Raw genomic sequence first — 27,884 nt, 5'->3', positions numbered from 1 at the left:
GGCTCTCCTATTTTCCTTTTTTTTCCTTTTTCCTTTTTTTCTTTTTCCTTTTTTTTTTTTTTTTTTTTTCCTTTCTTTAAAGACAATTTGACCCTTTCCTTTCCTTATTAATGTACCGTTCAACAACACCAACGTCAGTTACATTAAATACACAAACCACAACAAGATCCAATAGTACTTTATCATCACAACCTCCTCCATTTTGGTTTGGTGGTGCAGCTTCTTGTGTAGCCACTTTTGTCTCTCACCCTTTTGATCTTACCAAAGTACGAATACAAACACAAGTACGAAAACAACAACCAACTAATTGGGATTGGCGATTATTACGACCTAGTAATATGATTCGAACTATGCGTTCCATTGTACATAGTGAAGGTATCAAGGCTCTTTATACTGGATTAGATGCAAGTTTACTCCGCCAAGGAACATATTCTACCATACGTTTTGGACTTTATGATCACTTTAAATGGTTAATCGCTGGTAACGACAGTAAGTTCTAATTTTATTATTACTATTATTACTATTTCTAATTCTTTTTCATTTTTTTTTTTTTTTTTTTTTTTTTTTTTTTTAGAACCGACCTTTCAACAATTACTGTTATGTTCCACAGCAGCAGGTGTATTGGGTGGAGCTTTTGGTAATCCAAGTGATGTGGTTAATGTACGCATGCAAGGTGATGGACAACTACCTCCAGATAAACAACGTCATTATAAGAATGCTATCGATGGTATGTATAGGATATGTAGGGATGAAGGTCCTCGTGTCCTTTTGCGTGGATTGGGTACAAGTACTCAACGAGCTGTATTGATCACTGTTTCTCAAATGACAAGTTATGATGAATTCAAAATTGGTTTGGTGAATACTTTGGGTTGGTATGATGGTATGATGACTCACTTTACTGCTAGTTTACTTGCTGTAAGTTAATGGACAATGACTAAGATGAATCCATAATAACTTCTATTTTATTTGTGATTGTAGGGATTGGTTGCTACTACAGTCTGTTCTCCATTGGATGTAGTTAAAACTCGAATCATGAGTGCGCACGTGCATGATGGCAAACATCCTATACAAATCATGCTTCAAATGATCAAGATGGAAGGTTTCGGGTCTTTATTCCGAGGTTGGATGCCGGCTTTTATTCGTCTTGGTCCTCATACCGTAGTGACATTCTTAGTATTGGAAAAATTGAAGGAACAATATGCTCACATTGTAAATAGTCGTTTAGAACAAGAACATTAGATATCCCCCCTTTTCTTTATTATATACATATAGATTAGACTAGAATTATCTCCCTTTATCATACATCATCATTTACATAAATTGTATTTATACTTTTTTCTCTCTCTCTTCATTTATCATCATCATCATCATCATCATTATGAAATAAATAACCTATCTCCTTTTTATTATTATTATTATTATTTTATTATTCATTACTGGAAATACCCAAACAAATCTGCAACAAACATTCATCTAAATTTAGACCTCTTTTTTTTTATTTTATCTAAACCAAGGAATGGGGTAAAATTTATTTATTTTTTGGAACAAAAAAAAAAAAAGAGTTATGATTTATTATTATTAGCAGATGGATAAGCATTTTGTAAATTGGAAGGTGAGAAAGTGGATGGTTCCTTGCCATGATCACGAACGAATGTGGTTGTCACATCAAGGATATTATCAACAACATGATCGGGAATTTGATAATGCAATACTAATCTCGCAATACGATCATCTGGATCACTAGCATCGATACGCACGTGTGCTTGATCCAGTAATTGTTGTGCCCAGGCACGTAGGGACACTCTTCCACAGGTATCGATGAAAATCATGTTGGTTTCCACGGGCAACGCGGATTGCATGCCCAAGCGTTGTAATCCTTGCCATAAACGCAACGTGCGTGCCTGAGTGTCTTTCATACGAGATGGCAACACATGATCCAAACAGTACTCAGCAGCAGCAGCCAGACCGCCACTTTGTCGCCATCCACCGCCCATCAGTTTACGTAAATGACGCGCGCGTCGAATGGTTTCTTTATCACTGACCAGCACGGATCCAATTGGTGCACCCACCCCTTTTGAAAGACACACCGATACCGTGTCGCATAACCGACTGTAATCCGCCAGAGGGATCCCGGTGGCTACACTGGCTTCCCATAATCGAGCACCATCCATATGTAGCTTGTACCTTTGATTGAGGCTATATTCACGAATCGCCTCCAGTTGTGGTAATGGCATGATCGTGCCATTCAACGTGTTTTCTACTGATACCACGCGTGTCATCGCCCCACATAGTTCATCACGGATCGCATGCTGTTTAATATCCTCTACACTCAAATGTTGCCCTTTAGGCGTCACGGCCGTCACGGATGCTTGTGCATGATAAGCTATTCCGCCACATTCATACAGATGTACATGTGACCTTGCATCCACAAGTACTGAATGAGGAGGCTGATGCAACGAGACGCGAATCCCCAGTTGGTTCGTCATGCCACCTGATGCACAAAAAAGACCAGCTTCATGACCAAGTAGTTGCGCCACTCGATTTTCAAGTTGATTTGTTGAAGCATCCATCTATTTTTTTTTTTTGGGGGGAGTCAGTTTGTCAAAAAAAAAAAAAAAAAAAAAAGAATGAGGTTTCATATTCTTTTTTGAAAGAGTTTTTTTTTTTTTTTTTTTTTTTTTGTTCTGCTTACACCAAAGACATCATCTTCTTTGGAAGCTGTTTTCATTCTATCAAACATGACATCAGTTGGTTGTGTGGTGGTATCACTTGTTATATCATAAGTGAAGTATCTTTTGAAGGATGGCGTTGCCAAGGAGACAAAGGAAGAACGTTGTAATCTACAAGTGTGTTTTAACGTTGTTGCAAACATGACTATCCACAAGAAAATAAAAATGAGAAATAAGACTGCTTCACTCTTTTTTTTTTTTTTTTTTTTAATTGTACAACTCTCACGCCTTATCTCTCTCTCTCTCCGGATCCGCGGGGAATGACTCACCGTTTCATCAGCCAAAAAAAAAAAAAAAAAGCTAATACTTTTTCATCACATGTGTGATCGAATCGATTTCTGTTTTTAGAAAAAAAAGACTCAGCATTGTAAATACATGTCAAGTCATCAGATTGTTCGATCTCTTTTTGATGGATAATCAACATTGATGACTCATTATTGACAAGTGGTATTGTATAAAGTAAAAGCATCAATCATAAACTGCAGAAACTAAAAATTCAATTTTGAAAGAAGAAAACATAGAAAGTCCTTACATATCTATCATAAAAGTACATTTTGAAGTTTATTTGTGTAAATACGGACAAGAAGAATCATGAGATTTACTATCTATTAAAAATTGTGAATTGAGATATCATATACATAAAAAAAAAAAAAAGAGTACTCTATAGAGAGGGGTCATATCATAAAAAAGGAATATAATCAAGAAAGGAAATCATACATGTATATAAAAAGAGGAGGGAATGATAGAATGGAATCGTTTCAAATAAAAATCTATTTGGAGAAAATTGGAGATGAGGTAGCAGTAGAAGAAGAAGTAGTTGTTGTAGTAGTTGTCATTGTTGCCACACCAGTCACGGTCAGACGATCCAATTCCTTTTGCAAACTAGTATCCTCATCCATATGATGCATATTGCTGACCTTTTCTTTATCTTGATGAGAGAATGTGTCCTTGCCTTCCATTTCCATCGAATATTTCGTTGTATCCATTATCTGATCAGCCCCATCCAGAGCATCGTCATAGAATGAATCATCTATAGAAACTAAAGATTCCTTTCTATTTTGGTTGTAATCCTCTATTTCTTGTTGTCCAAGGTCTTGTAGTTCCTTTTGTCGTTGTTGCCATTGGAGGTACCGAGATGATTTTAAAAATCGAGGTAAAGAGTCTTCAGCCATGGTACGACATACTTGATCATGTACACGTTCGTATTTTGCAAGTAAAGTTTTAAGGCATTGACTACGATTTCCATGAACCATAATGATTGTCTGTTGTTCTTGTGATGGATGTGTTGGTGTATAAAAGAAGGGAAGAGATTGTTGAGGTGGAAGATGATGATGATGGTGATGATGATGATGACTGCTGACACCGCTGTTGCTATTATTGTTGTTGTTGTTGTTTCCACTATTATTCATGGTGTTTCCATGGCCATTATTGAGAAGTACCTTGAATGTATCTGCCACAAAACGAAGAATATCTTGATGTAAATTATGATCAATGTTCAGTTCCATGGTAGATTGAGGAGCAAGATAAGTGACATAGATGGCATAACATTCTGATAACACCCTATTGTAATCCATAATATTGTTGCTGCTGTTTTCCATGGTAATTTTGTCACTATGTGAGCTATCGATTGAATTGTTGTTCTTGCTATTTGTCGATTTTTGTTGCTGATGTTGTTGATGATGGTAAAGCATATTTCTGTAGTCCACCCAAAAATTCAAGTTTTCTTCACAAAAGTTCTGCTTGAGAAATTCACGAAAGTACATGCGTAACAAAGGATCTTCTAATATTGGTTGTAGACGAATGTATGATGGGGAAGTGGTGAGAGTAGAAGGTGTAGACATAAATGTTGTTAAAGAAGCAGTCGTTGATTTTGTGGTACTAGGAGATGGCGTAGATAGACTTGAAGTTGTCGTATCTGATAAAGTACATGGAATTGCGGGTGTAGATTTTTGATGTTGATGATCTTGAGTCATTGACATAGAAGAAGTCAATACAGGAGAAGGAGACAAGGAGAAGCATGATGCAGATGATTTGATATGAGGAGTAACCAAGCCAGTAGTAGAAGCAGTAGTAGTAGCAGAAGAAGACGAAGAAGAAGAAGAAGACAAACAAGTAACATCCCAACCAAGAGCATGGCGACCTCGATCAGTCAAAGTATAGATAACATTTCGTTGAGACTTGAAGACGATATCATTTTTGACATTGTTGGCACGATCACTTTTATCCAATACTTGACTGATCCAACCATATAAAACGAATTCTGAGGCTACCATTTCGGCTTCTTGACGATTGACTACAGACATACATTGCATAATGAATTCTACGACATGATAACCAAAGAAGGTATGAGTCAAGGTTATCATTTGTTGAGTTTCAATGCCACCAACATCATCAGCTAGTAATTGTGAAGTTTCCAAATGTTCCATCATCAATCGAAAAGCATCTGTCATATTTTGTCGTTCAAAAGTCAATTCATCTGTGTCCTTTTTTCCATTTTTATTATTGATATGTTGAAGTGAATGAGTTCTTCTTTCCAAAAGCATGACAGTACTATCAGGTATAGATTGGAGAGCGATATTGGTTGCTGATTGTTCATCCCAAGCAACATGACCACGTTGAGCAAAATTATAAATCATCCATTTTCCTTTACTTGTCACAGTCCAAATACCACGATCTTTCATTGTTCTACTAGTTGAATCAGAGGCATTCTCAATCAAGCGAGCTGATAAAAAATGTTGACCTAGTTGTTTTGCCATAGTACGAGTCATACTGAAAGTAGTGATAGTTTTTGTTTCGAGTTGTTTGATAGGATCGTTTGGATCAGGTTGACGTAAGACATGAGTAAATTGTAAATGACCAAGGACTTCAATCATAGATTCAGTTGTAAAACTAGTAGAATAAGTTCGAAATAAAAAACGATGATCACCAAGTTTGATCTGAAATATCATTGCACTAAATATATCATAAAGGTCCTAAAAGATAATAATAATAAAAATGAATGTTATGATGTATTTATTTATTTATTTAATATAATTTACTTTTGCAAAAGGTCTTCCATCAGGAGTGACCCTCATCATAGTGGTATAAGTTGAAGTTGATTTCATAATATGGGTAATTAAAAGTACATTAAAGGAAATAAGAAGAAGAGAAAAAAAACAATAAAATAAAAATAATAATGTCAGTCAGTCAGCTATATTATATTAAAAAATAAGTGTGACAAAAAAAACGCGAGTACAGAATTCGGAGTTTTCATCTTCATACTTCTTCCCCATACAACCCCCCCCCCAAATATTATAAATCAACTTTCTTTTTTTTTTTTTTTGGTTGACAACATTTTCATTTTATCTTTATTTTATTTTAAAAGTATTTTTTTTCTAGTACCATTGTTTTAATATTTCATTTGAATTATCTTGAATATGATGGGTAACCGGAGTATGAAACAAACACATTGGTACCTGAAAATTGTGATGATAATTTTTAAGCAGATGAACTGTCAATGACAATGAATCATATCATTTTATAGAAATAACATTAAATCTAAATAATATTTATATATAGTTGTTTTTATTGAATCATCATTTTTTATATTTGTTTTCTTTTCTTCTTTTTTTTTTATTATTTTTTTTTGATCTTTACTGCTTTTCAATCATTTAAACTACTCGATGAACTCTGGTACTATTCAACAATTGTTCAACAATTGTTTACATAATCTGCGTATAAACATTAGCCAACAAATAGAAAATGTTCGTCTTGATCTGGAGGAAAGAATAGATAATACAAGTAATACTCTCAATCGTCGAATTATGGCACTCGATTTAGAGCAACGCCAAGATGTCACTCGTCTCTACCGACATATCCGTCAATTTCAACAATGTATCATGGACCATTTCATAGAAGAATCAACACGTATTACTGGAAACTGGCCAAGAATAATAAGCAACAACAATGAACCTCAAACAAGTGATAGTATCCAAATGGCTCCTGAACTTCATCCTCCTCATCCTCCTCATCCTCTTCAACAGGTCTTCCCAGAAGTACAAGACTTTCATCCCGAAAGTCCTCATCCTGAGATAGACCTTTTTGGAGAAAATGAACGTGATATCGATTTTCCTGAAAGACTAGGCGGTATCCATCGAATAAACAGCGCCTATGTCACGAATGATGATTTTCAACTTGTGTTTCAACAATATCTTGGATTTAATCTTGTTGAATCAGTGGCCATGACCAACATTCTTATGATGTATGCTCGAGAGGCAGTTATCATAAGGTTATTCCAATTACCTCAAAGACCCAATCGAACGGCATATTGTTGGACTCAATTCTCATGTGATGATAGAATTCGTACTTCATTAGCTATAGAAAGAATGATGGTTTCACGTGAAAACGTTCGAATCGATAGAGCTGTAAAACATTGGATGGCTTTTTGTATGATGAAAAGGGTATTTCGTGCATTCCAAGCGAGCCGTTTAACTTGATAATGGTTCTCTTTTTTTTTTTTAAAAAAAAAAAATCTATCTCTTTATTTTTCCGTTATTCATCTTCCTTTTACGTTCTTAATTTATCATCTTACTTGGATTGTTTGTAATATATCTTAAACTGACGTTTTTTTTTTAAAAAAAAATAAAGGTTGAACCATCTTCAAAGATAGGATGGTGGATTATAAGTGATTATATGTAATGACGTGAAGTGTAAACTGGGAACTATCTGGCCAATATGATGAAGTTTAAAAGAATACCTGTCAATCTCTATTTCTATGATAATGATTATCTGTAATGATGGCTACTTTACTATGATTTTGACGATGGTTACAAAATACATTGTACAAGCGAATATTGCGTTATCCTGCATGCCAAAAAATGATACACATAATCACATATCTACTTCAAAAAAAAAGCAAGTATCTTTCATAGTCTAGATCCTTAATGAGTTCGCTTTTAATCATAAATATAATATCAATTGGTAATAATTTCAAACCAGAGTATGATATCAAATAAAAAAAAAAAAAGAATAAAAAGTGAAGAAGTGAAGCTATCTAGTACTACTAAAAAAGAAAGGAATTGTTCAATATTCTTTTTTTACTATATTTGATTTACAAGAATCGCCATTTGACCTTCAAGACACCAGTGTTGAAGCTTCCCAATTTTGCAAAGGCACTATGTATAAAAAAAGTAGCTTATTAAAAATCATCATATTTTTTTTTTAAAAAAAAAAAAAGAACTTACGCTGGTGAAAGATCAATATGACCAGCATCACAAGGGGGACAAGCATCACGGACAGTAACGGTAATATCATTTCCTTTAGGACCTTCGATTAAGATCTTTTTTCCACAAAGCTTGCTTTCTTCATCCATATCACCATAAAGTGAAGGACCCTATTTTTTTTTATAGTAAGAGTAACGATAATAAAAAAAAAAAAAAAAGAAAAGATGATGAACGGATGGATGAAAAAAGAAAGGTTTTTTTTTTTCTGTCCTTACCAAGGCGGCAATAAAATCATTGTCATCATTCCATTCACCACATGCACCTTGATTAGGAGTGAAGAAAGTGACTTGACCATTTTCATAATCCCAATGTTGATCATCATCATCACCACTGTCATGAGTAGGTTTGGGTTTCTTGGCAGTAGAAGTAGTAGAAGTAGTGGTAGGTTTGGCACGAGTAGTAGTAGTAGTGGTAGGTTTGGCACGAGTGGTAGTAGTAGTAGTTGTTGTTGTTGTATGATGCTCCTTATGCTTAATAGAAGTGCTATGAGCAGAAGTGGTAGGAATATGTCTTGTCGTCGTTGTAGTAGTAGAGGTGGAGGAGGTGGTGGATGTTTTCAAAGTAGTAGTATGCTTAGGTTGTTGTTGACCTTTGAAATGACGACGTTCACAATCAATAGTGATATTCTTTTCCAAAGGTAAGATCAATTTGATAGTGGATGATTTGTCAATAGTAGGCAAAGAGTAATCAGGAAGGTTCACTTGACAATCATTACCATGATGGGTGACGCCTTGAGCATCCTTAACATGAACAGTATCTTTGGTGAAAATATGAATGACACTACCACCAGCGATTTGTTGGGTAAGATCACGCTTTTCTTCCTTGCATCGTGTTTTTTGAGTAGTGGTACCTTGGATGATAATATGAGTACCATTAGAGGACAATTTACCACGATTGAAACTTAAGGAACAAGACACATCATGAGTTGGTCTAGGATGATGACATGCTTGAGTTAACGTTGACAAAGCGAGAAGAGAAAACGTCGTGAGGAATTTCAATTGCATTGTACCAGCAATACACAAAATGAAAGGATAATGGAATGGGAAATGGAAAGAAATAAAAAAAAAAAAAAAAAAAATAAAAAAAGATTGGAAAGGGGAATAGTAAAGAAAAAAAAAAAAAAGAAGTGAAGTAATTTTTTTTTTTTTACTTTATATATCACTACTATTTTTCTTTTTCCGTGTAGTACAACACTAAATGAAAAATGGTCAGGGCCCAAAGCAACCTGCCTATTAAAGTAGGTCCGACTGATATCCTTTTTTATAAAACACATTGACTGAAAAAACAGCTATTGTTCTTATTTTTTAATAAAAAAGGGTAGAAAAATATAATATTATCTTAGTGACAAAATACAAATCTTTACAATGATGATGATTTATTTTATTCTTTAATAATAGTTATAATAATGAAAAAAAAAGAAAAAAAACTTAAAAAAAAAGAATCTTTCTTCCAATGATTCTATTTTCCATCGCGGGTTTGAGACCCCGTTTATGTCTTCTTCTTCCATTCGGAAATAATGACAATGGAACAGAAAACCATCAAGTAGAAAACATACTTTGTTGTACAACATTATCTTAGTTTTTTGTATCACTTACTCTATTCTTCTTTTCTTTAAAAAAAAAAAATCAAATCAAAAAAAAAGTCTGGAACATATATATATATATATATTACTTTTTATTCATTCTTCAACAAAAAAAAAAAAAAGAAAAAGATAATATACAATAGAAAATAGGATAAATAATCAAACTTTTATAAAGGATGTCTCATTGACTACTCCGATTTTATTGAATACCTTCTCTATTTGGATTGTCAAGGTGGGAAAGAATCAAAAGAATCATCCAAGATCAGATTATAAAAATAACCCATATTAAAAGTTTCATTCATGATAAAAAAATAATGACAATAATAACAAAAAAAAATAACATTTATTTGAGATAAAAAGAAAGTAGGGTATAATCTATTCTAAATTATGATTGTTATTTGTTGATGGGGTATGATCCATATCAAAGTTTAATAAAATGGATGGTGGTTCAATAGAAGATGAGATACTACTGGTAAATGTATGTTCCGTTTCTATATCTTGTCTTTGTTGTTTCGTAGGATCTTCCATTTCTTTGAATTTAAGCATAGATAATAATATTGATTGAGGACTACAAAAAAAAAAAAAAGATATATAAAAAATAATTCGATTTTTTATTTTAACTTACTGAACAAGAAAGGTGAATTGAAGAGCCATTTGAGTCACCAATGGTAAATAAATCCAACAAACACAGTATAATAACAGAACAGGAGAGTTTTCAAGTATATTGGTACGAAATAAAGCATAAAGAAAGAAAAAGATAACAAAAAAACCAGAACAATAATGGATCATGGTTAAAAAGATCTTATTTCTATAAAAAGATACCTGAATAGAATGTGGAGAATGGACACTGAGAGTAGGTGGATAAAGTTGATCCAAACGATATAAAATATAGGTAATAACAAGCCAAAGAATACAAATAATGAGACTCCATATACCAAAATGAATTCTTGTCATGATATCTGCCATAACAGTATATTCTAAATCAGAAAGAATACCAATTGTTAAACTAGAGATATTGTTTACCACCAAAGGAAATAAGAAGAGTATCAAACCACAGAAATGTTCCATCCATATCAGATTCATCATAGGACATAACCAACGAATTTTTCCTTTTCCAATTTGATTTCCAAATTCTGTCTTTAATCAAGAAATATATATATATACTGTTAAGTGAATCCATTCCATTCTTTTTTTTATATTTCTTACTTGAGAAAATCGTTGTAATAATGAAAGAGTATAAAGAGAACCTATTTTTAAATTCATTAATAGATAAAGAATAAAGATTTAATAAATAATTTATAATCTTACAAGTATCAGTAGTTATTTGAAGAGGAATATCAAATAAACCTAAAAGAAAAGAAAAGAGATAAAAGTATGAGTTATTTATTATCATAAGATATGACAAACTTACAAGATCGAATGGCATCACAAAGTGGAAAAGCATCTGTTAATAATATAATAAAATCAAATACCCATACTATAAAAAAGAAGATATATTAATAAACTACATTTATATATATATAAAATAAACTTACAGGAACTAAATAAAGTAGTAAAAAAGAAAAGTGAATCAATTGGTCGAGGACGTATAAAAAAACCTCTTGAACAAGTTTTCTTTTCAAATACTGTTTGTGGTTGAAACCATAATCGATGAATGAGTATTCCAATACCTATAAAAATAATAATATTATTAAGAGTTTAAAAATAAATAAATAAAAATATATATATATATATATTTTTTTACCAATAGAGGAGTTAATAAGTGACCAAAATAAAGCTACTAAAATAATATAATAAAGTGGTTCTTCTTCGATACAAAAATAGATGGAAAGTCGAAAGTCACAGTGACAAATGTCATTAACACAATGATGTGATAACGTATGCTTCACCATTCAAAAAAAAAAAAAAAAAAAAAAATGGAAAAAAAAGAAATAATTTTTACCATATTCCGTTTTTTCTTTTTGTTTAAAAATACAGTATCATGCACCACGCGGCATTTAAGGAGGTGAAAAAAAAAGAAAAGAAAAATAACAAATAAAAGGTTTGCCATGTGCTCTTTTTTTATTCATATTAAAATCATCTTTTCTTTTTTCTTTTTTCTTTTTTTTCTTTTTTATTCTTGCGTTTGATTGTTTCCCCAATCTAATTTTTTTAATATTTCCATAGCAACCGATTCATAAAAGAGTCATTTACAACAAAAATTCATGCTGTACTCTATTTCCAAAAAAGGATACTGACATTGAAATCATCTCTTACTTCTCTTTTTTCTCTCGAAAAGGTTGTTTGTTTTTTTTTCCTTTTGTTTTTATTTTCATCTCTAAAAAGAAAGAGAGGAAAAAAATATCCTATTCTCTTTTATTTTTTTTTCTTCTCTTTTCTTTTTTTCTTCTTCTTTATATTCCATAGTAATATCACCTTCTTATAAAAACTTATTCCCATGGTAAAGTGCATTAGACTTTAAAACAAGTTTTTAACTCCTTACTATTATTTATTTAGTTCACACTAACACAACCAGTTGATCCTTCCATTATACCAGTTGATTCACCTCCTAGACAACATAAAGTCTCTCCTTCTTCAAGACAAGAAACGGGTTGGAAGACTTCAAAAAAACCAAGGGAATCTTGGAAAACAAATAGTTCTTTTTATGCCCAACAACGACAACCAAAACCTCTTCCTCATATTCCTAATTCATATCATCATCGTTCGTCTATGCCTACTGGTGGATTTATGAATGAATCATTTCATTATTATGATCAACAAGGACAAGGTAAATTAAAATAATATATTTTATAAAAAAAAAAAGAAATGATTCATTTAATTTTTTTTTTATTTTATATATTTCTATAGATATAAATCATTATCCTTATCACTCTGATACATCTTTACAATATCATCAATATTCCATGGATCAATCAGATTTATATCAACAAAATCATTATCAGGACAACACTTTTGCATATTATCAACAACCAATAGAAGAATATCCTATTCATACACATCCATGGCAAGAACCTTCAGAACCTTATATTGAATGGGCAGAACCAATGATCAATCATAATAATAATAATAATAATACAACACCATCTTCTTCTAATTGTTCATCACCAAGGTTAAAGGAAAAGAAATTAAATTCTTCTGGAAGTAAGTTTTTCTTTTTTTTTTTCTATTCTTTTTTATTTATTTATTTATTTATTTAATAGGAAATGTACGACAAATTACAGTTAGATCAGTGAATAAGGAACATAGAGTATGGATTGATATTTTACCAACAGAAACAGGAATATCATTAGCCAATAAAATTCATCGGATTGCTACTTTTGGTACAAGAAAAGTATTAAAGATTACTACAGCTCATGGTCGTGTTATTCCTCTTGATCCTAGACCTATTTTTGGTAATTGGATGGATATGAATACTTTTGAAGATGGTGAACATTGGCAAGTTGAATGGGGTGATTTGGATAAATCTTTAGTGGACAAATTCTTTTCCAAAGTCATTCAAGTAGGTGGAAAACGTTAGATTAATTTTTAGATTTGTATATATATATTATGAAATAAATTCATTTTGATTGATGGATCTATTGTAATCCTTTTTTTTTTTCTCGTTTTCCGATTATTTGACATCATATTGTTCAATCCCCGCATCTCGCGTTTTTTTTTTTTTTTTTTTTTTAATACGTGTGATTCGCATTGACAATCTTTTTTTTTCGAGTTTTGTTGGGGACCATATATGTTTTATCTTTCTTTTTTAATTATTTTCTCTCTTTTTTCTTTTTTTTTTTCTTTTTTCGTTTTTCTTTTTTTTTTTTTTTAAAAGAAAAAAGTATGAAATTATGAGGATATATTCTATATTTTTGAGACTCGGGAAATATCGCTTTGAAAAGAGCAGTAAAGCATATGAAAAAATCAAAAAAGAAGGGTACTTCGGAAGTTGAATCTCCTTTTTTGGTCAAATCACTTCAAAAAAATCGCGGGTTAGGGAAAGCTCACCCAACAAAAAAAAAACCAACTATATAGTTTCACCGTGATTTTTTTTTTGAAACCCATAAAATATTAAAATAATATTAAGTTTTTTCTTTCACTTTCTTTTTCTTTTTTCTTCAAACTTTTTTTATTATGTCTTTGTCCAACAAACTTTCTATTAAAGATCTTGACCTTAACAATAAACGTGTCCTTATTCGGTAAAGAAAAAAAAAATACAAATTAAAAAAAAAAAAAAGATGATTATATTGACTTTTTTTTTTTAATAAAATTAGTGTTGACTTTAATGTCCCCATGAAAGATGGTCAAATTACCAATGATAACCGTATTGTTCAAGCTTTACCTACTATTAAGTATGCTTTAGAACATGGAGCTGCTTCTGTTGTATTGATGTCTCACTTGGGTCGTCCCAATGGTCAAGTGAATGAAAAATATACTTTGAAACCTGTTGCTGGTGCTTTGGAAAAGTTATTAAATAAACCTGTGACTTTCTTATCTGATTGTGTTGGTCCTCAAGTAGAACAAACCTGTCAAGCAGCTACTGGTGGTCAAATCATTTTATTGGAAAACTTACGATTCCATATTGAAGAAGAAGGTTCAGCTAAGGATGATCAAGGTAACAAAACCAAGGCTGATCCTACCAAGGTCAAGGAATTCCGTGATTCTTTGAGTAAGTTGGCTGATATCTATATTAATGATGCTTTCGGTACTGCTCATCGTGCTCACTCTTCCATGGTGGGTGTTGAATTACCTCAACGTGCTGCTGGTTTCTTGATGCAAAAGGAATTGGAATATTTTGCTAAAGTATTGGAACATCCTGAACGTCCTTTCTTGGCCATTCTTGGTGGGTAAGTTAAATCTTTTTTATTTATTTATTATTTTTTTTTTAATAAGTATTAAAAATTCCAATTCCAATTTTTTTTTTATTATAGTGCCAAGGTATCTGATAAGATCAAGTTAATTGAAAACATGTTAGATAAGGTCAATGCTTTGGTTATCTGTGGTGGTATGTCCTTTACTTTTAAGAAGACTTTGAATGATGTCAAGGTAATAAGATCAAAAAAATAAGAAAAAAAAAAAAAGAAGGATGGAAAATCAAAATAAAATAAATAAAATATTATCTATATAGATCGGTAACTCTTTGTTTGATCAACCTGGTTCTGAATTGGTCAATGGATTGGTGGAAAAAGCAAAGGCTAAGAATGTCAAGTTAGTATTCCCTGTGGATTATGTAACTGCTGATAGTTTCAGTCCTGATGCAAAGACTGGATATGCTACTGATAGTGATGGTATTCCTGATGGTTGGATGGGTCTTGATTGTGGTAAAGAATCTAACAAGATCTTCACTGATGAAATCTTGAGCGCAAAAACTATTCTCTGGAATGGTCCTACTGGTGTATTTGAATTTGACAAATTCTCTGTTGGTACCAAGGAAGCTTTGAAGGCTGTTATCGAAGCTACCAAGAATGGTGCTACTTCTATCATTGGTGGTGGTGGTAAGAATCAATGGTTATGCAAAGGATATACATATATATTAAATTGAATTTCTTTCTTGTTTTTTTAGATACTGCTACTGCTGCTTTACAATGGGGTGCTGAAGGCAAGATTAGTCATATCTCTACTGGTGGAGGCGCTAGTTTGGAATTATTGGAAGGCAAGGTTCTCCCTGGTGTTGATGCTTTATCTACCAAGTAAATATTCTCCCTCACCTACTCTCTCTTTCCCCCCTTTTTTTTTTACGTTATAAATACATATATTATGGGTATTATTGTGTGATTATTCATTTTTTTTTTCTGTTTGCTCTTGGTTTTTCTCATTATAAATAAATCCTTTTTTTTTTTTTTATATATATCGATCCTTATTGGTACGAATAGAAGAATCTCTAGTGTTCTATGAATCATCTATCTCTGTCTTTGTTTTTTTTTTTAATAAATGTCTTATTTGTTTATATATATGCTTCGATTGTCTTATGAATCTAATGCTCAAAAAAAAAAAAAGGTAGAATCGAAAACTTGATACTCAGACCGTATTAATTTGAGAGGAATGTACCATTGAATTTCCAATTTCTCTTCAGTTCATTATACATCAATCACTATCATCAGTCATCACTGTCACCAATCATCATTACCATCCATCATCACTATCATCATCCATGATAACAAAAGCACCCGATTTATGTATTTGATTATATATATATATATATATATATATGTTTATCCTGTATGACAGGGAGGTATCTATTGTAAATGATCTATCTATTCTTTATAATGTCAGAGGGAAAGCATTAGGATCAGAGGTAATTTGTTGTAAAATGGTATTTGAGTAGAAATGATTGGATATTGGTCGGATGATGATTGGAGGAGGAAGAGATACAGAGGAAGATGTATGCTTTTCAAAAGCCTTGCATGCACTACAACCGTTTGTTTCATATGAGAGAGAGAGAAAAAGAGAGAGAGGCAATAGAAGGAAAAAGTCAAAGGAAAACAGACAGACAGAGACAAAGGAATAAAAAAATTTATTACAAAAAAAAAGAGAAATGAAAATGTTAATAAAATACAAAGAAGAAAAAAAAAAAAGGTGAAGAAACTAAGGGAAATATGATATAATGGGAATGATAAATGTGGGGGGATAGTATTACATGAGAGGTTCATCACTATTGGACAGTCGATTCAAGTGTAGATAGACATCTGTACCATAGCCTTCCATAGAAATCAATTTCAAATCACCACCAAAGTATCGAGCATACTATCCATTTTTTTTTTAAAAAAAAAGAGGACCATTAGTTTCCTATTGAATTTATAATATATATATATATATTTCTTTATCTTACCAATCTTGATAAAGGTAATCCATAACCAAATCCTGCCATAGGTGCTTTAAAGTCAGATTGACTATATTCAGGTTCCAATTCTTGTGCTTGAGCAGTGGTATACTATTAAAAAAAGAAATCATCATTCAATCATCAATTCTATACATTTTTTTTTTTTTGTTCTTCTTCTTCTTTACCATATAAGTCCAAACCAAAGGAATACCAGATCGAGGAATACCACCACCTTCATCAGAAATCTTGATAGTGATATCTTCGCGACCATAAGCAATAACAACCTTAATGGGAGGGAATTCGTCTTCATAATCAGGACCAAACCTTTCAACAACGGCACGCAAAGAGTTTTTAAGAAGTTCGAATAACATATGATTGAGATGGGAAGGAACATACATAAATTCGATATCAGTAGGACAGAACATCTTGACCTCAGGAGCCTTGAATAACCCATAATGTTCTTCACAAATGAATCTAGCATTGGCAATAGCATCCATGGCGATATCACGAATATTGGTCTTTGTACAAATCACACCCACATAATCCTTGCCTTGGGGAGGGCCTCGATATAGCGTTGAATGTTGTCCTATCAACATTCGAATACCAATCCGTGACATATAAAATCGATCCAAGAATTGTTGAATTTCCGTATCAATCACATTGCTATTCAATCGTTCTTTATATTCTAGAATACCCTGAGCTACTGTTGTCACCACTGGATCATGACGTCTTTTGATTGCCTCGATTGTCTTGGTGAAGGATTTATTGTACTCAGCGATTTCAGGTGGACATTGGAAGCTTTCTAGGTTGGTATAATAACGATGACCAATAGGAACAGATGGATGCATGGCACCGGAAGATGAAGTTGAAGATACTGATGTTGATGATGAAGGAGATTTCAAAATATTTACAAGAGATGGATTGGGTACACTGGCAGGAAGGGCAAATGGTTCTGAGGTTTTGGATGCTTGTTTTAATTGTTCTTTAATAGTATTATTGATCACTGGAGGTCGTAATTCGATCAGATCCTATCAAATATTATTTGGATATTAATAACAATCTTTTTTTTTTTTTTTTTTTTTTTTTTTTTTTTTTTTTTTTACCTGAAAAGATTGTGCATACCAATGTTTGACTTTAATGATGGATGGCATATCACTAAGATTCCTTGGTAATTCCTCCAGTTCCTTAACACGATGAGCTAATCGAATAGGTAATTCCTCTATTAATAAAGAAATGAATAGTCATTAGTTATTTTTTTTTTCTTCTCTTGTTATGGACGATATAATTCTTTTTTTTTTTTTCATCAACATTTCCTCTTTTTCTCTTTTACCATGTAAAAATTGACTTGCTTTAAATAAAGTACCTTGAGATGGCTTTTGTCCTATGATATATATATGTAAAATATATAAATAAGTTTGCATATATTGCTCAATATATATATCTTTTACCAAACATGACCATTTGTTTTAAAGAAACACCTGTTTGTGGAAACCTTGCAAAGTGTTTGATTTTATCATACAACTGTGGTGTCATTTGAAACATTGGCATTGTGTATGAATGTATAATTGGATATATGTGAGGAAGAAGGAAGAAAAGAAAGAAAGGAAAAATAAAAATAAAAAAAAAATAGTACTTCCCCTCTCTTTGTCATTTCTCGGTTGTGAACGTGAGAGACATTGAGCCATAAACCAATGAAAGAACAATTCAGGGCGGGGTTTCGAGATGAAAGCGGAAGAATGCACGTGAATACATTTCAGTTTTGTCATTTTCAAAGAGAGAGAGAAAGAAAAATTCCATTTCCCGTACTAAAACTAACTCTTTTTTTTTTTTTTTTTTAATGTTTTGATCTACCAGATGACATCATCGCTATTTACATAGTTGAACATTTCTTTTCTTTTTTTTTTTTTTTTAGGTCAAATACGAATTGATATCTACCTTTTTCCTAACAAGAAAAAAAACTATTGATAGCGTTCGATATGTTGTCAAAGACGGACATTGAATGATTGGTGAAGAAGCTTCTATGACGGTGATGCTGTCAAAAAAAGAAATGTGGGGAAATCAATTGACATTAAAATAATAATAATAATAATAAAAATAGAATTGTATCGTTTTATTGATAATACATGTACAATATATAATATAAACAAAAAATAAATAACTAAATAAATAAATAAATAACAATTCTACACTATAGTAATAAAATACAAAACTTATAAAAAGGGTAAAAAAATCAACTAACTCTTCTTCGTCATATCTTCTTGATGATCATTGGTAGATACAATAGGTGTAACAGTCGCAGATGATGGTGACGATGATTCTGTTGTTTGGTTTATTTCAACATGAGGTTTTTCTAATATTGATGTTGATGTTGAGGATATCGCACTACTGGATGTAATTGTACTTTCTTCTTTTGTTGTCAAATGATTTATTGTCATTGCTGTATCCTGATTTGTCGTCGATTCTTCATATTGACAACGGTTATCCATCGTATTGTTGTCATCATCTGCTGTTGTAGTTGTAGTTGTAGTAGTAGTAGTGTTGTTAATATGATTGGTGACATCGGTATGTGATCCTACTACTGTTTGATCGCCTTGATTTTCATCATTGTTATCATCATTTTCCCTCAATTCAGGAGGTAAACAATCATATTTACAAATAGGACAAAGTGTTGATTTTTGAGTGAGCCAAGGATCTATGACAAATGAATACAAAAAAAAAAAAGATGAATACAAAAAAAAAAGATGAATACAAGAAAAAAAAAACATTCATTACCAATACATAATACACAAAAACCATGACCACAAGGTAACACACGAATATCGGGTTGATTTTCTTCAAAATCATCTAAACAAATAGCACAACTTGTGTTCTTGATAACATTGACTTGATAATTTTGAATTGGGTATGAATTGACCAAATCTACTGGTAATGGTTTAAGTTTCTTTCTTCTTTGTAACATGATCATGTTCCTTGCTTCTAACATAGCATTGTATTCTAAATCTTCTCTTTGTTGTCTTGCACGCCACCATCGAAAGAAGAGCAATAATCCAATGATTGCTATAAGTATTAAAATAAATAATAATAAAAAAAAAAGGTGAATCTTTTTTATATATGTATATACAAAATACTGTATTACCAATCAAGAAGAATGCTGCTAATGCAATAATCCAACTAAGAAAATTTGGACTACCATCTTCACCTAAAGTAGCAGCCCAAGAAAACGGACTTGTCAAAAGAACCACGGTCATATAAGTTGTAGGAGCACCATTTGTTTGTGTTGAGATAGATTGAAAACAATTTGTCATCCAAGTCAAAAGGTCAGTACCATAATCATGAGTAACATAAAATATACTATTGGGTTGATTGATGATAATAGTTTGATTTTGTATGATATCATTATCTTTCATAGTAGTAATATTATCTTGAGTTGCAATAGAATTGGAAGAATAAACAGGTACAGTGGTTGTACCAGTTGCAGGTAATAAAGTATAACTATGTGCTGAAGAAGAAGTTTCGTTATTGTATATCAATAAAGTGGTGACGTTCAGTTGATATGTGGTGGAAAGTTGAGTGATTGTCTTGACCTTTTGAGACCAAGAACAATTACCGCGTTTAACTAAGGCTACTTTACTAGTACTTTTAATACCAGTTATAACATTGACACCATTTCCATTCCATTGTTGTAAATCCATTATAGTAGTTGTATTATCACAACCTTCTCTAAAGTCCATAACTGGTAACTATAATATACATATATAAATATAATAAATAAATATAAATAAATAAATATAATAAATAAATATAATAGAATAAATATTGAAAAAACTTACAGCTTTTGGATCAGTTGGATTGACAAGATAAACAGTTTGAAATTCTTGAGCTTGAGCTACTCTGGCATCGGATGAGTCAAAAATACGAGTTGTACTAGTAGTAGAGGAAAAACTAATAGGGAATTGACCAATAGCAGGATTGGTTAAAGTTTGACAATGGACAAGAGATATACATGAATAAAGTAATAATAATAATAATAACTGTAATAATGATTCAAATATCATTATTATCAAAGTTATTGTATTGTATTGAAAAAAAAAAAAAAAAAAAAAAAAAGCTGTAATTTAAAAATGTAAGGCAATGAGAAAAGCAGAAGATAAGTTGATTTTTGGTGACACAGAAAAGGATTTTTATTTTTTAAAAAAATTATATAACAAAAAAAAAAAAATAAAACTAAAAATAAAAATAAAACTATAAAATGTAATTTGAATTTATACGTTTTTATAAATAATAATTAATCCAACATCATGGCATCATCATCATCATTTTGCTTGTTCTAAATAAATTAAAAGAATTAAAAATAATTTATAAAAAAAAATCATAATAAATAAATTACTTACTGTGGTACCACTGGTATAAGCTTCCAATTCAGCATCCAAATCTGATGCATTTCGAGTAGCATTATTACTACTACTACTACTATTACCACGATTTTGTCTAATATATATATATATTTGTTTAGTAAATAAAATAATAAATATTATATTATTCTTTTGATTTACCTTGATGATTTACTATTATTATTATTATTATTACTAGATTTATCTAATAAACTAATCTTCATAGGTTGTCCATCTAAATCCACATTATTGAATTTATCCATAGCTTTTAAGGCAACATTTCGATCATTAAATGTCACTTTGGCTACTCCAGTAGATCGTCCAGATCGATCAAATTCAATTTTACATCTTTCTACTGTACCAACTAATTTGAATACTTCCTAAAAATATGGTATATATTAAATATAACATACTTCTTTCCTTTTCATTCTATAACCTTTATTTACCTCTAGATCTTGTTCTGTAACATTATAATGTATATTTTCCACCAGTAATACAGAATGTCCATCAAAACGTCGTTGTTGTTGTTGTCTTCCCTTTCCAAGACGTGATTCAATAGATGAAGTACTAACATTTCGTTCGCCACCAGTAAATAAATCGTGAGACCAAGGTTGATCTGTACTACGTTTTCCACCAAAACTTCTACCGCGTCGATTCTAATTATGAATAATAATAACAATAATCATAAAAATAAAATTTCTTTTTTTTTTGTTTTTATTTCTTTACTTGTCGTTGAGGTCCACCAGCAGTACGAAAAGAAGAACCAAGTCTACTATTGATATTACTTCCAGTTGAAATACGTTTCCTAATGGTACCATCTTTGGTGATACGTCTTTCAAAAGAACCTAATCTTGATTGTTGCTGTTGTTGTCGTCTACTATTATTGGAACGTTGATGAGATCTTCTTTCTTTAATAGCATCGTCAAGTGCTTGATCCAGTTTTGAGGACATGATGTCAAAAAAATAAGTGTGATGAGAAGAAAAAAGAAAAAAATGTAAAAAAAAAAAAAAATCCTTCATTGACATTGACTGGACTTTGTTTTTTTTCAACTTATTCAACCTCCGAATAAGTATTGATCTTTTTTTTTTACGCGCAAACCAACAAAAAAAAAAAAAATTGTTCTTTTTTAATAGTCTTTTTTGATCAAAACAGGCACTATGATTGACAGTGATATCCGTAGTGTGATCGATACCATTTGGCAAAAAGATAAACACTTGATAGATTTGGAAGAGTTTTTAAATAGTATGAAAAAAAACTATATATAAACCATTCCCTTCACTAAACTCTCTCTCTCTCTTTTGTTTTTTTTTAGACACGACTCTTGATCAATATTCATGTTCTCAAACTCAACTGGACAGTGTATTTGAAAAAGATCATACTCTACAACTTCCCTCTCATTTACAAGATATCCTCAAAGGTATACATAAAATGTGATTCAGAATAATAAATAATAAGAATAATAATAACTATTGCTTTATATAGATCGACGAAACAAACCTAACTTGGGTATCTTTTCTCATATTCATCGTATATGGATTGCATGGAAAACTAAAGTTTATATATGGGATTATATTAACAAGTAAGAAATGAAAAAAAAAATACCCTACTTGTTTGATAACTGACTCCTTTTTTTTTTTCTTTTTGGTAGTATATCATTTTGTTATGAAGCAAACGAAGAAGTATATCAAGTAGGATTGGTCAAAGCAAAACCAGGTAATAATAATAAAAATAAAAAATAAAAATGGGTTATCTTATTCAATAATATATATATTTGTTCATGTTTTATAGGTGTATTTAACAATAATGTCAAATGGATTTTGGTTGTCAACTCGGCCACTTTTATCACTATGACGGGTATATTATTCTCTGATACTTCTTCTACAGCTACTATGGAATTAGTGGACTCACAAAATCATAGAGTCAAGTCACATGGCATCAAAATGAAATCTATTCTTGGAACTCTTGATGGTCGAATCATGATGCTTGGTAGGGATGATGGTCATATATATGAACTCGTATACAAAGTAAAAAAAAAAAAAAAATACGAATAATATTGAAACCTTAGAAAAAAAAAAAAAGGAATTAATTTCCTCATTTTATTTTATTTTATTTTATTTTATTTTATTTTAGAATCAAGCTGGAATGGATCAACTTACATGTCATACTGATCATTCATTTACCCAGTTCCTATCTTCCACATTTGGTTTAACCGCTTTATCTGGTTTCTTCAAACCTCCTCCTGAATTAAAAACAAAGGCTATCACAATGGATTACCAAAGAAAATTAATGTATGCATTAACAGAAACATCTACAATTCAGGTACGAAAATTGATCAACAGCCATACTTTTAAATACTGAACTTGATGTACTATATATATAGATTATCTCTCTGTCAGGTCATTCTACCTTCACTCTGGGTGCCTTATTAACCAATATTACTGATCAATTCATTTCATTCTTACTTGCACCTTCCATCAATGATCCTACAAAGATGCCTTCGCCTTCTGCTCTTGCCATACTCGGTTCTACTCTTTCCCCTACTCCTTTTGATATTATTTCAGTTCATCCTGTACCAAAACGACAAAGATCATCATTACAACAATCTACGCCTTCAACCAAAGAAATCATCTTTTGTGCTGTTACTTCTCATGGATGTAGGTTATACTTTACTCTGAATGGACCCAGTCATAGCATCCACTCTACAGATGCCACCTTCTCGCTAGCTCATGTTCGATTACCACCTTATCGATATGATTTACCTTTAGCCATAAAATCTACTCAACGTGTCACTTCAACTTTCCAACAACCTGATGTATTCATTGCTACGATTAATAACACTACTGAATCCACCAGCCAAAAAAATCAACTATGGGTGACTAGTTATCAAGAACAATATTATGATCAACTTCTCAGGGTAATGCATAATAATATCAAAAAAGAAAATCTTGATATTAAACTATTTTACTATTTCTCTCTCTCTCTTTTTTTTCCCCTTAATTTGAAACCATTACTACAGATCGAAGAAACTAGTGACGTGATCACCTTGGACTCTTCTACCGTCGCCATTGCTCATCATAATACACCGTTGTTTTCCGACAACAACAGCAACAACAACAACAATAATGACCTCGTTGCTGTTCCTTTCTACGATCGTATCGATACTTCCATCGACACACCTCATCAACACTATCTTGTAATTTCACAAAATGGAACTATCTGTATGTACAGCAAACAACGACCTGTCGATGTTACGTACAAATCAGTATGTAAAGGACAAGATCCTTCTCAGGATTTGGATGATCTTATTCAACGATATGGATTAGTGGAAACATATACAATGCTTTTGAATATATTCTCGACTCGATCGCAACCAAGCCAACAACAACGCAGTTCATTTTTCTTGAAGACAATGGCATCATTCCATCAAGATCAGACTAATCTAGCATTACTATCAATCTATACCCGTATTGTGAAACATTTGTGGAATAAGGATATCTTTAGGTAAGGAAAAGAAACATCAGAGAGAGAGAGAGAACTTTGTAGCGTATCTATGCATATTAATCACGATTATTTCTATTGTTACTCTTTATAGTGTAGAGGATCAATACGAAATCTTAAAATTATTGGACCAAAGCAAATACGAGGTGAACAAAGTTTATTGCTTGATACAAGATCATTTATCTCTAGGATTCGACCATCAAGTCTTTGCACACGTACTTCAATTCTTACATTCAAACGTTCAAATTATGTCCTTTGTTCACTTTTTGATTCGACATGACTTTTTTGAAAGGTAAAAAAAAAAAAAAAAAAAAAAAAAAAAGGAATAACATCTAACTATCAAAATCTTATATTTTATTTATCGTTAGAAAACAATACGAGATCGACAACAATATTGTTTTCTCTGATTTGGTTACTACGGAAAGAGGACATGATATATTAGAACACCTTGTCAACAAGTCAATTCAACACTTTGCATCATCTAGAGACGATAATGATACTGAGCAGGTGATGATCAGTCATTTCTTATTCGAACATTGCCCTACGCTATTTGGAGATGCCCAACGATTGACATTATATGAAGGAGATGAATACTTGGCGATAGCTCAGCATCAGCTCCAACGACATAAAAATAAAGAAGATCAATCAATGACCAAGGAAGATACGACTACCAAATTACTTGAGACATCATTGAACAAATATATCAGTGTGGATCATTTATCACAAGAGACTCGGACTCGGATTTGTAACGCTTACCAAGCCGCTGGATTTTATCAAGGCGTGGTGACTTTGGCCCTTCATGCAACCGGTGAACCTTCAACATTATCTTTACTGAACAACACCCAATTGACAGGTTGTCTCAACTTATCCACAGATTCATCTAGTGACGCTAGTTTCACACCTATCCTTAGTTTATTGGATCACATCTTTTCTAACGATAACCAATCTGACGATGACCTTGTCTCAGTGTTACAAATGACATTGCCAGTGTACTCCCAAAACAAGGCTCTACATTATAGCATTTACGCATGGTTGATTCAGCATGATAAGATGGCGACATTATTTACCCTGACAACGCAAGAAGCACATATGACAGAATATCTTCTCGACTTTTTAGAACACGACTATAGTCCGAAAGCAGTGGGTGTGGACTGGTTATATAAATATTACGATCATCTTGGTGAATATAGACATATGGTGACTTACCTTACCAAATTAGCTTTGGATATTCAAGACGTACCTTTATCAAAACGTATTGATTATTTGGATCTTGCCATCAAACAGCAAAAGAAGAATATGGAATCTGATAGGACAGACGATGATCAACAAAATCTGGATCATTTGGACATATTGCATACCAAGGCATTGATTCAACAAGATATACTCAATTCACTACCGGAACTAAAAAACGATGATCGTTTGGCATCATACTTATTATCGTCGGACGATTTACTTGATTATGCTACGAAGAATGGATTATGGGACCAAGTAATTTTGCTTTTGCATCTCTCAAGAAAGTCTCCTAGCGATTTTGATTACATGTTATTGAAGACAGCTTGGCAATCTTTATTGGAAGAAGCAGCATCAAATGATCTGGATTTATTACGGCGTCGGTTGGTGGTGTTAGGGAAACAGCTCTATCCTTCAGTAACAACATTCCCTATTTGTAAGTTCTTGTATTTGCTAGTATGATTGATATTGGGAAAATTGATTTTATTCTCTCTTTCTTTTAGATTTAATTGTGTCTATGGTTGAAGCTCACTGTTCAACACATAACGCTAAAAAGGGATATGTCATTGATTTATTACTGGAAATTGGTGTAGAATTGTCAATATTGATGGATGCCTATGATTCCATACTTGTCAACAAGGTATATATATATATGTTTTATATGTAAACTTGGAGAATAGAAATCTAATCTCTCTCTCTCTCTTTTTTTTTTTTTTTTTAATTGTACTGCAGATAGAATCATCAGATCAAGATCACCTTCAACAACAATTAGATTATCTTCGGTCCCTGATCTCTTCTACATAGTGATACATATATTTGTGTCCCCTTCATCCATTACTGTCAAAATAATGATAATAATAATAAAAACATGCGCATTTATTTATATTGTATTATGATACATTGTTTACTGAATTGAATATATAAAAAAAAATACATCAGAATAAAAAAAAATGCGATATCAAATCACAGAAAAAAAAATACAAATAGATCTATTTATCAAACTTCCGTCATTGATCCTTCTTTTCCAGAAAAGTAGCAGCTTTTGCCTGTTGTTCCAATCTTGCTTGTTGTCGTAAAATAAAAAAGGCAGCACCCAACACAAATGCACCAGCCCAAAACCAAGGGTTGCTAAAAGGAGATTGAACTTCTAGTAATTCTACATCCATAATGATAGGTGTATTGGCTGGGATGGGAAATTGATAGGGAATTCCAATAATAATAAGAAAAAAAAAGAAAAAAAAAAAGATGAGTTACCATATTGGGATATTATTGCCAATTTTGTTCACTTACGTTCAAGAACATCAGGAATGCCTAATTCACCATACGCAAGATCTGCTGGTATCAAAAGTCGACGAAGTTCATGTTCACACATACCTTGAAGTCCTTGTTCCATTCCTAATATTACAAATAGATATAAAGGAAAAATCAGAAACAGAAAAAAGCGTTCTATTTCCCTCCATTCGTTGATTTTCTTTTTGTCCTGTACTATCTATGTACCTTTCAACAATTTATCTGAACCTATCCAACAATAACAAAAAAAAAAAAAAATAATCAGTTATCATGATATTTTTTTTTCCCCTATCTTTCTCTGTATGTATTTTGAAGTTACCAATTTTATAACTCAAAGGCGTTCCAGTATCATAAGAGTTGTAAAAATGAGTTTCTGTATTCCATTTTCTAGCGGTATAATGTAACTTGATTCTAGCATTGATACCGAACTTTCTATCACACTTGGCAGGTTTATGTAAAGTTCCTAAAAAGTAAAAAAAGGGGATCAATATACGACACAATTCTCTTTATTTACAATATATGTTTATCATACTTACGTCCTAAAACATTACCAGCAGGAGGATAAGGTCCATCGTCTATGGCTTCCGTGCAAAGAGTCAGAATACCGAATACAATGAAAAAAGTCCAAAAGAATCTGTATGATGATAATGGCAGCGACATTTGTAAAAAGTAAAAAAAAAAAAAAAAAAAAAATAAGAAGGAAAAGAAAGAGAGAGAAAAAAAAAAAGAATAAAAAAGAGGCGGAGAAACTTTCTCTTTTTAACACTGGGAATTTTTCCTGATACGACAGCATGATTGACTGTGGACCTGAACTTTTTGTAGATTCAAAAAGATTTTACCATAAAAATCATTATTTGTTTCTTCATTTTGTGAACTTTACTTTTTTTTTTTAATTGTGTAAAGGGAATTGAACGCATTTATTTTATATAAAGAACCAATTTTTATATCCAATAAAAGAGAAATCTGCAACCCCTTGCAGGAATTTACGTGACATCAACCACTTCCCTAATATGGACTCTTCCGCTTGAGATTTTTTTTTTTCACACACTCACTGCACAAGTTGTAAATAGATGATCATGAAGATCTAATCCAAGTTTTCTGCG

General features: G+C 31.8%; 12 protein-coding genes across 12 annotated transcripts; 5 read left to right on the top strand and 7 right to left on the bottom strand.

Moving 5' to 3' along the window:
• The first annotated feature begins 79 nt into the window (after positions 1-79).
• BX664DRAFT_320635 (mitochondrial carrier domain-containing protein) lies at positions 80-1,401 on the top strand. The gene is made up of 3 exons (XM_051543160.1): positions 80-489; positions 575-915; positions 979-1,401. The coding sequence occupies exons 1-3, from the start codon at positions 111-113 to the stop codon at positions 1,237-1,239; spliced, it is 981 nt and encodes a 326-aa protein (XP_051404775.1). The 5' UTR covers positions 80-110; the 3' UTR covers positions 1,240-1,401.
• A 50-nt stretch (positions 1,402-1,451) lies between these two features.
• On the bottom strand, positions 1,452-2,885 carry BX664DRAFT_289162 (pyridoxal phosphate-dependent transferase). Its single transcript, XM_051541823.1, has 2 exons — positions 2,693-2,885; positions 1,452-2,570 (listed from the first exon to the last, which is right to left on the bottom strand). Exons 1-2 carry the CDS (start codon positions 2,870-2,872, stop codon positions 1,563-1,565), a joined length of 1,188 nt encoding a protein of 395 aa, XP_051404774.1. The 5' UTR covers positions 2,873-2,885; the 3' UTR covers positions 1,452-1,562.
• Positions 2,886-3,357: 472 nt separating this feature from the next.
• Positions 3,358-5,869, bottom strand: BX664DRAFT_320632 (uncharacterized protein). Its single transcript, XM_051543159.1, has 2 exons — positions 5,768-5,869; positions 3,358-5,701 (listed from the first exon to the last, which is right to left on the bottom strand). The coding sequence occupies exons 1-2, from the start codon at positions 5,831-5,833 to the stop codon at positions 3,500-3,502; spliced, it is 2,268 nt and encodes a 755-aa protein (XP_051404773.1). The 5' UTR covers positions 5,834-5,869; the 3' UTR covers positions 3,358-3,499.
• Positions 5,870-6,328: 459 nt separating this feature from the next.
• BX664DRAFT_368074 (uncharacterized protein) lies at positions 6,329-7,204 on the top strand (the record flags this gene model as incomplete). Its single annotated transcript, XM_051548581.1, has 1 exon — positions 6,329-7,204. The coding sequence occupies exon 1, from the start codon at positions 6,392-6,394 to the stop codon at positions 7,202-7,204; it is 813 nt and encodes a 270-aa protein (XP_051404772.1). The 5' UTR covers positions 6,329-6,391.
• A 2,743-nt stretch (positions 7,205-9,947) lies between these two features.
• BX664DRAFT_345290 (uncharacterized protein) lies at positions 9,948-11,464 on the bottom strand (the record flags this gene model as incomplete). Its single annotated transcript, XM_051547497.1, has 7 exons — positions 9,948-10,140; positions 10,198-10,709; positions 10,779-10,819; positions 10,881-10,919; positions 10,984-11,049; positions 11,171-11,242; positions 11,317-11,464. The coding sequence occupies 7 exons, from the start codon at positions 11,462-11,464 to the stop codon at positions 9,948-9,950; spliced, it is 1,071 nt and encodes a 356-aa protein (XP_051404771.1).
• A 480-nt stretch (positions 11,465-11,944) lies between these two features.
• Positions 11,945-13,212, top strand: BX664DRAFT_320624 (uncharacterized protein). Its single transcript, XM_051543158.1, has 3 exons — positions 11,945-12,339; positions 12,420-12,713; positions 12,773-13,212. The coding sequence occupies exons 1-3, from the start codon at positions 12,282-12,284 to the stop codon at positions 13,087-13,089; spliced, it is 669 nt and encodes a 222-aa protein (XP_051404770.1). The 5' UTR covers positions 11,945-12,281; the 3' UTR covers positions 13,090-13,212.
• A 424-nt stretch (positions 13,213-13,636) lies between these two features.
• BX664DRAFT_320620 (phosphoglycerate kinase 1) lies at positions 13,637-15,383 on the top strand. Its single transcript, XM_051543157.1, has 5 exons — positions 13,637-13,750; positions 13,826-14,398; positions 14,483-14,597; positions 14,680-15,046; positions 15,115-15,383. Exons 1-5 carry the CDS (start codon positions 13,686-13,688, stop codon positions 15,243-15,245), a joined length of 1,251 nt encoding a protein of 416 aa, XP_051404769.1. The 5' UTR covers positions 13,637-13,685; the 3' UTR covers positions 15,246-15,383.
• Positions 15,384-16,184: 801 nt separating this feature from the next.
• Positions 16,185-17,962, bottom strand: BX664DRAFT_377229 (mitochondrial branched-chain alpha-ketoacid dehydrogenase kinase-domain-containing protein; the record flags this gene model as incomplete). Its single annotated transcript, XM_051548759.1, has 6 exons — positions 17,820-17,962; positions 17,702-17,752; positions 17,475-17,590; positions 16,557-17,399; positions 16,381-16,482; positions 16,185-16,295 (listed from the first exon to the last, which is right to left on the bottom strand). The coding sequence occupies exons 1-6, from the start codon at positions 17,917-17,919 to the stop codon at positions 16,185-16,187; spliced, it is 1,323 nt and encodes a 440-aa protein (XP_051404768.1). The 5' UTR covers positions 17,920-17,962.
• Positions 17,963-18,460: 498 nt separating this feature from the next.
• On the bottom strand, positions 18,461-20,453 carry BX664DRAFT_381789 (uncharacterized protein). Its single transcript, XM_051548993.1, has 4 exons — positions 20,202-20,453; positions 19,508-20,111; positions 19,144-19,428; positions 18,461-19,063 (listed from the first exon to the last, which is right to left on the bottom strand). Exons 1-4 carry the CDS (start codon positions 20,424-20,426, stop codon positions 18,606-18,608), a joined length of 1,572 nt encoding a protein of 523 aa, XP_051404767.1. The 5' UTR covers positions 20,427-20,453; the 3' UTR covers positions 18,461-18,605.
• Positions 20,454-20,532: 79 nt separating this feature from the next.
• Positions 20,533-21,767, bottom strand: BX664DRAFT_320613 (uncharacterized protein). Its single transcript, XM_051543156.1, has 5 exons — positions 21,489-21,767; positions 21,209-21,418; positions 20,925-21,142; positions 20,763-20,859; positions 20,533-20,698 (listed from the first exon to the last, which is right to left on the bottom strand). The coding sequence occupies exons 1-5, from the start codon at positions 21,711-21,713 to the stop codon at positions 20,657-20,659; spliced, it is 792 nt and encodes a 263-aa protein (XP_051404766.1). The 5' UTR covers positions 21,714-21,767; the 3' UTR covers positions 20,533-20,656.
• Positions 21,768-21,870: 103 nt separating this feature from the next.
• BX664DRAFT_15405 (Nup133 N terminal like-domain-containing protein) lies at positions 21,871-26,500 on the top strand. Its single transcript, XM_051539909.1, has 12 exons — positions 21,871-22,005; positions 22,076-22,180; positions 22,246-22,342; positions 22,412-22,476; positions 22,552-22,787; positions 22,894-23,082; positions 23,144-23,677; positions 23,780-24,264; positions 24,356-24,553; positions 24,630-25,927; positions 25,995-26,131; positions 26,228-26,500. The coding sequence occupies exons 1-12, from the start codon at positions 21,921-21,923 to the stop codon at positions 26,261-26,263; spliced, it is 3,465 nt and encodes a 1,154-aa protein (XP_051404765.1). The 5' UTR covers positions 21,871-21,920; the 3' UTR covers positions 26,264-26,500.
• Positions 26,361-27,464, bottom strand: BX664DRAFT_320608 (uncharacterized protein). Its single transcript, XM_051543155.1, has 5 exons — positions 27,318-27,464; positions 27,101-27,244; positions 26,989-27,009; positions 26,782-26,886; positions 26,361-26,674 (listed from the first exon to the last, which is right to left on the bottom strand). The coding sequence occupies exons 1-5, from the start codon at positions 27,439-27,441 to the stop codon at positions 26,499-26,501; spliced, it is 570 nt and encodes a 189-aa protein (XP_051404764.1). The 5' UTR covers positions 27,442-27,464; the 3' UTR covers positions 26,361-26,498.
• Positions 27,465-27,884: the final 420 nt, after the last annotated feature.

This window comes from Halteromyces radiatus (genome assembly GCF_025201355.1).
Source record: "Halteromyces radiatus strain CBS 162.75 chromosome Unknown BX664scaffold_1, whole genome shotgun sequence".
NCBI classification, from domain to species: domain Eukaryota; kingdom Fungi; phylum Mucoromycota; class Mucoromycetes; order Mucorales; family Cunninghamellaceae; genus Halteromyces; species Halteromyces radiatus.
This window is presented reverse-complemented; position numbering and strand designations above follow the sequence as displayed.